Genomic DNA, 10,001 nt, shown 5'->3' on the forward strand with positions numbered 1-10,001 from the left:
TACATAGTTCATAATATCTCCCTCTCAATTGAGCCATATAGTCACTGTTGGGGCTCTTGCATCTTGTGAACTCACCACATACCAATGCCATATACTAATTTCTCAAAAGTTGATGTTGGCAATGATTTGGTAAAAAAATCTGCAATATTATTTATGGATCGAATCTATTTAACATCAATTTGTCGACTTTCTTGGAGTTCATGTGTATGGAAAAATTTCGGTGAGATATGTTTGGATCCTCCCCTAACTTGTGCAACACAAGCAACATTATCTTCATAGATTATAGTTGGAGAATTTTTAACCGGTATTAAACAACAAGAATTATGAATATGCATTATAACAGATCTCAACCAAATACACTGTCTTCCAGCTTCATATAAAGCAATAATCTCGGAGTGGTTAGAGGATGTAGCTACTAGCGATTGCTTCGTAGAACGCCAAAAAATAGCAGTACCGTTATAACAAAATATATACCCGATTTGGGAGCAAGTGTTATGTGGATAAGATTTATATCCAGCATCAGCATATCCAATTAAACCAGAATTAGTGGAATCATTGGAATAATATAATCTCAAATCTATGGTTCCTCGGAGATAACGGAAAATACGTTTAACTCCATTCTAGTGTCTCCGAGTTGGCTCGGAACTAAAACGTGCCAATAAATTTACTACAAAAACGATATTTGGTCTCGTATATTGTGCCAAGTACATAAAGCCCTAATTGCATTGAGATATGGTACTTCAGGACCAAGTATCTCCTCATCAGATTCTCTAGGACAAAATGGATCCTTTTAGGAATCTAGAGACCTTACAACCATAGGAGTGCTCAATGGGTGAGCTTTGTCGATGTTGAAGCGTTTAAGTAATCTTTCAACATGTGTTGATTGATGGACGATTATTCCATTTACTTTATGTTCAAGCTCTAGACCAAGATAAAGTTTGGTTTTACCCAAATCTTTAACTTCGAACTCTCTTTTCAAATACTCAGCAGTTTTAGCTAATTCTTCTAAAGTTCCAATTAAATTTATATCGTCGTCATAAACTACTACAATAATAAATCCGGTTTTTGATTTCTTAATAAACATGCATGGACAGATAGGATCATTCTATACCTTTCATTAATTAGGTACTCATTTAGGCGTTGATACAACATGCGACCGGATTGCTTTAACCCGTACAAGAATCTTTGCAATTTTATTGAGAATAAATTGCAGGAAGTGCATGCTTCAGGCATTTTGAATCCCTCATGAATTTTCATATAAATATTAGAGTCTAATGAGCCATATAAATATGCCGTCACAACGTCCATAAGATGCATTTCCAATCTTTCAGAGATTACTAGGCTAATGAGAAAACAAAATGTAATCATATCCATCACAGGTGAATATGTCTCATTATAATCAATCCCAAGTCTCTGGGAAAATCCTTGAGCAACGAGTCGGGCTTTATACCTGACAACCTCGTTTTTCTCATTTCGTTTCCTGACAAATAACCATTTATATCCAATGGGCTTTACATTATCGAGGATACGAGTTACCGATCCAAAAACCTCTCGTTTAGTTAGGGAAGCTAATTCAGACTTAATTGATTTCTCCCACTTAGGCCAATCTTGCCTTTAAAGGTATTCAATAATAGATTGTGGCTCACAATCATCATTCATAATTTTATGAGCAACTGAGAATGCAAAAACATCATCAATGATGATTTCATTTCGGTCCTAAATTTCATTACAATATGTAATGGAATGCTCAGTATTCCTGGGGTTGGTGTTCCTTTTATGGGTTTGCGCTTCTTTAGGGGCAATAAGCTCTTTGGGAGCAAGCACAATGCCAGGCTCTTCTGGAGTGGATTCATAACCAAGAACCATTTGAATGGGAGATTGTAAAAGACTAGCAGTGGGGCGTAATCTTATTAGGGCTGCCGCATGCAAAACTGCATGACCCTATGCTGTATCGTTCAAATTCGTTCTCAATAATAGAGTGCAGACAATTATTTGGATATGTTTAATCAAAGATTTTGCCAATCCATTTTGAGTATGAACATATGCAATCGGGTGCTCAACCTCAATTCAGAGTGAAGCACAATACGTATCAAAACTCTTTGATGTAAATTCACCAGCATTATCCATCCTTATGCTCTTAATTGGATAATCAGGGAATTGTGCCTGGAGCTTTATAATATGCGCAAGTAAACGTGCAAATGTGACATTGCGCGTATATAATAGGCAAACATGGGACCATCTACAAGATGTATCTAATAGTACCATAAAATATTGAAATGGTCCACTTGGTGGTTGTATTGGTTCACAAATATCACAATGAATTCTTTATAAGAATAAAAGGGGATTCAAAATTAACATTTATTATAGAAGGTTTGATAATGAGTTTTCCTTGTGAACAAGCCTCACAATTATAATCTTTAGACAACAATATCTTTGTATCCTTTAAAGGGTGCCCTTTTATATTTTGAATTATTCTACGCATCATTGAAGCGCTAGGGTGACCAAGGCGATCATGTCACAGTCTAAACTGATTAGGATTTACCAATCTCCAAGATGTAGTGGCGTAGGTTTCAACAACCTTAATCATGACACAGTACAAACCCATAGAATAAGCTTCTAGCTTCTCATGGATGGTCTTCAGGTCCATCTTATAAGAGGAAATGTTAATATATTAATTATCTTGCTCATAAATAGTCTCAATATGGTACCCATTATGGCGTACATCTTTGAAAATGAGCATATTCATTTTTGATCTAATACTTAGAAATGCATCCTTAATATGCAGGATGGTGCCATTTGGCAAAACAAATGTGGCATTCCCAAAACCATCAATAATCGGAACAGGACCTGATATTGTATGGATTTGTGTTTTACGCAATGTCATACTCGAGAAAAAATATCTACTACAAAATATAGTATGTGTTGTCGCACTATCAAGCAAACAAACATCTTCATTTTTCTTGATATTTTCCATTTGCATTTATATTGACAACTTCAGGTGTCAAGTATCATAAAATTTGCATATTAGTTATAGAGTCAAATAGAATTTCAAAATAAATATTATATAAGGTTCATAAGCATTTCATAACCATATTAGAGAATAATAATAAATAAATAACAAAACTACTAAAAAATAAATTATTAGAATCATAGAATTCGAAGTTCAAATTATCACCCACCAATCTGATGCCTCATTAAAGTGATCAGAGGTCCTCAAAGAAATCAGAGACATCCAAGGATGCATTTGCTACTTCAGGAGCAAGAGGAGATATCATTAGCCTCAACAGTGGTTATGGTAACCTCAACAGTGGTTATGGTAGTAGGATTAATTTCAATGGCATGAGATTCACCATGCTTGGCCATATTATTTAAAGATACTTGGTATATGTCAACAAAGTGTTTTGGCGTATGACAATACGTGACCAGTGCCCAGTCATGCCACATCGATGACAAACACTTTCATTAATCGCCTTCTTTGGTTTCTTTTCTTTGCCATGATTCGGGCCAAAGTTATATTTTCTAGAGCGGTTAAATTTCTTGCCATCCCTTTTAGGATTATGTTCTTGCCTGCGCTTATAGCCCTTAAAATGGCCAATATCTTTCTCAAAGTTAGCATGTGCTTCAGGTTATACTTTTGAGCCAGCATAAGATCATGATTTTTTAATAGCGATTAATTAGTTTGCTCAGCAGTAAGGAGCACGGAAATTAATTCAGAGTATGTGGCAAACTGACGTTGTCAGTATTGCTGTTGCAATACAATATTCAAAGCATGGAAGGTGGAGAAAGTTTTCTCTAACAATTCCATATCAGCGAGTTTGATACCGCATAACTCAAGCCGAGAAACAATATCAAATAAAGTGGAGTTATAGTCAGACATTGATTTAAAATCTTGCAGTCTGAGATTTTGCCAGTTATATTGTGCTTGAGGGAGGATAACGGTCTTGGTATAATCATACCTATCATTCAACCTCATTCACAAGATCTAAGGTCTCGAACGGATAAATATTGAATATGTAGGCTTTCATGCAAATGACGACAAATAAAAATCAGCGCATTTGCTTTATCTTTTGTATTTGAGGTTTCATCCTCTGTAATTGTATTAGCGAGACCTTGCCCTTGGAGGTGTATTTCCATGCCAAGGCACCAGGATAGATAATTCTTTCCACTCACTTCTAGAATGTGGAATTTGGGTTTTTCAATATATGCCATAATCCTTGCAAAAATAAATCCTTAAATTAATTTAAAAGGATTTCTAAATATCCACTGCCACTTCAGGAGTAAAGGATACTTTTAGATTTGAAATTTGGCTTTGGGCCAAGAAAAATAAAAATGAAGAATTGATAGAAGAAGATGAAGTATAAGTTAATTAATAAAAAGAACACTTACCTTGCAAAAATTACTTATTCAGTCGGTAGATTTTCGTGTTGATAACGTGTTGTAAAATATAACATTACAAATATATAATAAAGAGAATAAAGAGATTGAGAAGAGAAAGCGGGTAAACACCAAAGATAGTAGAGAAAGGTAGAAGAGAGAATTTTATTTCCAACATATCATGATATGTCTATGACAAAAGCTAAGCTCCTATTTATAAGAAAACAATGATGTACTTATCATTACTATCAATGTATGGAATAATACATGTATTTGATAGGGAGATGAACATTCATTATATAAGGAAATGTACTTATAATGTATGATACACATGTATCATAATAAGTACATTAGATAAGATGAATATTATGAATATTCATTCATGTATTCATTCATTTATGTAATTCATAACAATCCATAATTTATTGATTAGCTCATTTGTAATTAGCGATGGAATGACAATTTTACCATCGATAGACTTAATATTATATTTCCACTTTCGTTTTTAGATTTTACAAATGGACGCATAAGTATATGTTGCCAATGAAATAACAATTTTATTGTCCACAAATCTAATAGTTGATTGACGCTAACTTTTATATTTTACAAGTGGGTGCATAATTGTTAAGTCACCAATTAAATAACAATTTTACAATCCACAAACTCAATATTAAAAAACCATTTACCATGATGAGATTTAGTTTAAGTGGTAAATATATAACTAGAACATTGACAATTATAATTCACTAATATTGTTGTAGAATCATCAATATACACCGTTATTTGAAATTTCAGGAATGGTATTACAAATTTACTATTGAAAGGAAAATTATTCTATTTGGGCTAGACGTAAGGTTAAACACTTGTTTCTGATTATAAATGACTCATCATCGTTAGGAAACAAGTAAACAGCCGCCCTCCCCTTGTCTCGATGTAGCAAGTATCCTCTTGGAGGGGTAGTCGCAAGCTCGAAAAGAAAATGAATGATTTTAAAGTTGCATTTGTTCCACAGAAAACACAAAATTTAGAATACATTTTTTTCAAGAAACAATCTTTTGTGTTGCTTACAAAAATAAATGAATAAAATATATTTCCATCACAAATGAAAATAGTTAGGCATAGTTTGCTATCAATCATAAAAACATTTTCTGTTGATTAACTTTTCTAATTGATATAACCAATAATTTTTCAAAAAAATACATTTCACATCTTGAATTTATCTTAAAACAAATGCTTCTTGAATTTCAAAGAATATTACAGGCTCCGACGCCATTTTCCTTTTGTGCTATTTTACAGGGCATTGTTTGTGATAGTCACGTTGCAATTTTCTCTTGTTTTCTGGGCTACAAAGAGGAAAAAGGTTTTGGACGCCATCGCAACGCTCATGAGCGCAGTTGAAAACTTGGCTGAAATCGCTTTTAATCGTCATCGACAAGCCCATTCCCCTCGTTGCACACACACTCTCTCTCAGTCGAGGTATTGCATGCGGCGGTGAGAACTCTTGTGGCACGAGCCTGAAGCTCAAGGTGGCTGTGCTACCCTCTAGGATAGAGCTCACATCCATTGAAGCTCTACCCGAACAGCTCGTGGGTATCCATGGCTGTGGCCACAGGACCTAATCTGGTCCACTGGTTGGGTTCGTCCGACCTCGATCTAGACCAGATTCCAGGCAATAAGCATCGCTGGGCTCATAATTGGGGTTTAGGTGACGCTCACGAACGACTCTTCAAGAGACGATCTTAGGCAATGATCTGAGGAAGATGATTCTATTATACAACCATTTTCAATATTTTCATTGGCACTTCACAGTTTTTTCATCCCTTAAAACTCTGGTTTACTTTCCAACAAATTTTGGCCAAAAACATTTTAGTTTTTAATTTGTTATTTTTTTATTAATTTTAAGGACAAATTAAAGCACCAACATCATCCGCTATGGAAAAAGATTATGATGGTCACTTTCATCCTAGAGTAAAACTCCGTGATATTTTTGGGACATTTGGTGAGGCATCTTTATCCCCTGAAAATGCATACATGATATTTCTAGGGATTTGGCCTGACATTTAAATTAGAAGAAATTTTACATACTTAAGAGAAATGATTTTATAGACAAATATTAATTTTGTTTTAAGCATTACCATAGGAGATGGTAGAAATCCGACTTCCAAGCCTTCAACAATCTTGAAAAGGAAAATATTGACCAGGACTTCTCGACTGTTCAACGATAAAAATGGATCAGGTGATTACTGATTGATCAGAATGAAACCAGTGGATTCTCAGTTGAATTTTACCATATTGCATTCTGTACAGCTGACAATAGCTCATCACAACCATCTTTCGCTAAGTATAATTCGCTCTCTTATCTTCATATACAAAACAATAGCAAACTCTATCAACTACAAACAAGTGACACGAGGATGATGAGTGAACTCGTCACCTTTGCCCGGCCCTATGAGGCAAAAAACCACAGCTACTGTACATTATCCTCGGCTGCTGCCGAGCGCCCCTGAGACACTCCAGCCACTAATTCGAAAGGAAATCTAGCTCATTGGGTAGAGTAACTCTTTTTCGCAGTAGGGACTCAATCGTCGGACATTTCCTCTTTCTCCCATCTCTAGGCCTAGATCGAAATTGCCCATCTAACTCCTCAAAATCACCCTGAAGCCAAGGAGCCAAATTGATAGGTATTAGGATCATCCAAACCTCATGTAGTAAAAAGCTGGATTTCAAAAGAGCAGTAAAATTGAATTTCAATATTTGAGAGAATGAGAGAATGGGGCTCACCGGAGTGTAAACATGGCAACCGGTTTTCTCATGATGGTCTCTCACGTGCTTATATGCAAACTTCTTGCCACAATCCTTATGGCCGCATACAAATGGCCTCACCTCAAGATGAACAGCCTTCACATGCTGACGTAAATTTGATTTCTGTCAACATGAAAAAAAATCAGCTAATGTACACTCTCCAGCCACCCGTTAAGTGACCTCAAGCTTCAAAGTTCCAAACAATTATATTCCATGGCTAGCCAGAATCTACTTAGTAGGTGACTGCATCTTACTGTTGAAAAAATGTGGAGACAACCCTCAACATCACATCTGAATGCTTCTGAATCAGCTGAATTTTTCTTCTCATGCGTGCGGAGATGCCGTTGGATATTCTTCCTCAACTGCTTAGTCCCACATATGTCGCAATTGACTAATTGGTGAGCTGACCGCATGTGCTCCTTCAAATAGTCAACATTGCTGAAGTATTTCATGCACTCACAACAGAAAGCCTCCACAGTCTTCAGTTTGACTGCAGCAGTTGAAATCACATTATTATCAAATGGCACATTAAACAACTCATAGATATCATTCGGCTTCACCAAGAAACCTTCATTATTAAGTGACTTACCATGAGAATCCTCATGCTTTTGCAACTTCGATGCAAACTTGAAAACCTTCCCACACCCAACCTCTGGACAAACATGCTGCTTCAGACTCTTACGTTCACCATACGTTGATGATTCCTCATCATTGTGAATTTCATTCAAGTGCCTCTTCATGTTCCCTTGATATGCAAATGACTTATCACAACCATCAACAGGACAGCTGAAATGGTCTTTTCTCCTATAGCTGGCAGGGCAATCCTCTATAGAACACTTGAAAGGCCTCTGCAAATGAATTTAGCATATTGACACATAGATACAAAGCATACCAAATCTCTAGACATCAATAGGGAAAAAAAAACGATGCTTCAAACCTCAAAATAGAACATGCGTGACTGAGGCTGACTTGATGGATCTTCTCAGGTGGTCCTCCAACCTGATACTAGTCCAATCAAGATACAAGATTGCAGCCTCTTGCATTTTGGAGTTCTTTTCGATGGGATCCAATGCTTCACGCCATTATCACATCATAATCAGATGAGCCAACATACTTTATCCTGCAAGGTCTTGATTTCAGTATAGGCAAACTCGCAGTAGACAAATGAAAAGAACAAAACAGCTTCAATTTTCAACCAAAATTAGAACTTTTTTATCTTAGAAATCTATCTTTGAAACCAGACCACACGAAAAGATTAATGCTTTCTCACGCGTGCTTGCATGTGATGATGCTTCACAAATTCACGGCATCACTATTCCACAGCCCAGAAAAATCATGTACATTCCCAACGATAATATCCGAATTGCCGTTTCTGACACCTCATCAGAAGTTACAAATGTGAAAATCTTAAGAGCAAAGACCGAGCAGTGTACATCAAAACTGTCTGTTCAACAAGAACGGTGCGACTGTAATCTGAACCCTCCACTTTACAAACTGTACCTCACCGTAGACCACCACCATGACAGGTGTAATCTAATCGAAACTTGACTAAAATTTTCAAAGAATTTGCTTTCATGTTGCATCATCAATAACAAAACAGAGATCTCAATATACCACGAGCGAATGGCCCTGCATATGCTGCCTCAAGTACGCGGGTTTTTTAAACGTGGCGCCGCATTCTTCGCAGGTATTATTAGCTTTCGCTCCCTCCTTCCACTCGACACCTTGAGCCATTGCCGCTTCCACCTCATCCTGATAAAGACCAAACCAACACGAAAACATTCAAACGCGAGCAAAATCCGCAACCGCAAAACCAGCAATGGCCGATCGAACTAGTCAAATCGTAGCACCAGAACTCGCGGCCCGAAACGAACCGCACCGCTTACGAAGCAACGTAAGGCGACGAAGCGAGGAGAACTGACCTGGTGGTGCGACTGGATGTGAGAAGTGATGAGGGACTTCTTGGACCTGCAGATCCCGCAGTACTCGCAGTGGTACCGCCTAATGTCCCTGAACACGGGCCCTGCTTTCTCGCAGCTCTCTTCTTCCCCCATCTCTCTCGCGCCCGCTCTCGCCGATGTTGCAGAGCGGAGCTCGTCGTCTCTAGGATTTGCGAAGGAGCCAGCCGAACCGACATAGATATAAATGGATCGGTGTCGTTCTGGGCCCAACTTGGCCGGGTCCAAAGCCGTTATAGGAATGGGCCTAAATTAGGCCCGGCCCAATAAGCTCGGAACATGAAGATGTACCGAGAGCGACGCCGAGGTTTTCGTTGCAGAGATTGCTGAGGGAGGTTTTTCGGGACGGAGATGAAGGTTGACGACGGTTCGGAAGCACGAGGTAACGAGAAAGTTCTCGAGTCGTTTTCTTGATTCGAGATGTTCGAGGGTTGCTGAGCTCTAACACCTTCGAAATTTTTTCTTTCCTTCTTCTGGTGTTTGTCGTCGTGGGTGTTCGGAAGTGGAGGAGAAGGGGAAGCGATTGGTGGTGGTGCTGATGGGAGCACCCGGTAGTGGCAAGTCCACCTTCTGCGACGCCGTCGTCGGCGCTTCTCGGAGGCCCTGGGTCCGCATTTGTCAGGTCCGTCTCTCTCGCTCCCCATTCATTTGATGAAATGCTTCGCTGGGCCTGGCTCTTTATTTACGCTGTGGAAGGTTGGCCTTTCCCTCTTTCGTGCGCTCGTGGTGCTCTTGGGTTAAGTATGTTTGTTCTGCTTCCCTTCCTGTAGCCTTTGTAAATGGGTATCGCTGAAATTCTTGTTGTTTCTTTGTCACTTGTAATGTCGACAGGTTCTTGCTTTTTAGTTTTTCCATGGTGAGATTAGA

The 10,001-nt window shown here is 38.1% G+C and overlaps 2 protein-coding genes across 2 annotated transcripts; both read right to left on the reverse strand.

Moving 5' to 3' along the window:
* Window positions 1-6,894: 6,894 nt before the first annotated feature.
* LOC120295892 (transcription factor IIIA-like) lies at window positions 6,895-8,033 on the reverse strand (the record flags this gene model as incomplete). The annotated part of the gene is made up of 3 exons (XM_039317503.1): window positions 6,895-7,299; window positions 7,431-7,666; window positions 7,766-8,033. Coding segments are annotated over 3 exons (909 nt in total), but the record flags the coding sequence as incomplete, so codon positions are not given.
* A 394-nt stretch (window positions 8,034-8,427) lies between these two features.
* On the reverse strand, window positions 8,428-9,276 carry LOC104453071 (transcription factor IIIA-like). The gene is made up of 2 exons (XM_039310519.1): window positions 9,099-9,276; window positions 8,428-8,928 (listed from the first exon to the last, which is right to left on the reverse strand). Exons 1-2 carry the CDS (start codon window positions 9,228-9,230, stop codon window positions 8,782-8,784), a joined length of 279 nt encoding a protein of 92 aa, XP_039166453.1. The 5' UTR covers window positions 9,231-9,276; the 3' UTR covers window positions 8,428-8,781.
* Between the last annotated feature and the right edge of the window lie 725 nt (window positions 9,277-10,001).

Source organism: Eucalyptus grandis, chromosome 1, assembly GCF_016545825.1.
Source record: "Eucalyptus grandis isolate ANBG69807.140 chromosome 1, ASM1654582v1, whole genome shotgun sequence".
Taxonomy (NCBI): Eukaryota; Viridiplantae; Streptophyta; class Magnoliopsida; order Myrtales; family Myrtaceae; genus Eucalyptus; species Eucalyptus grandis.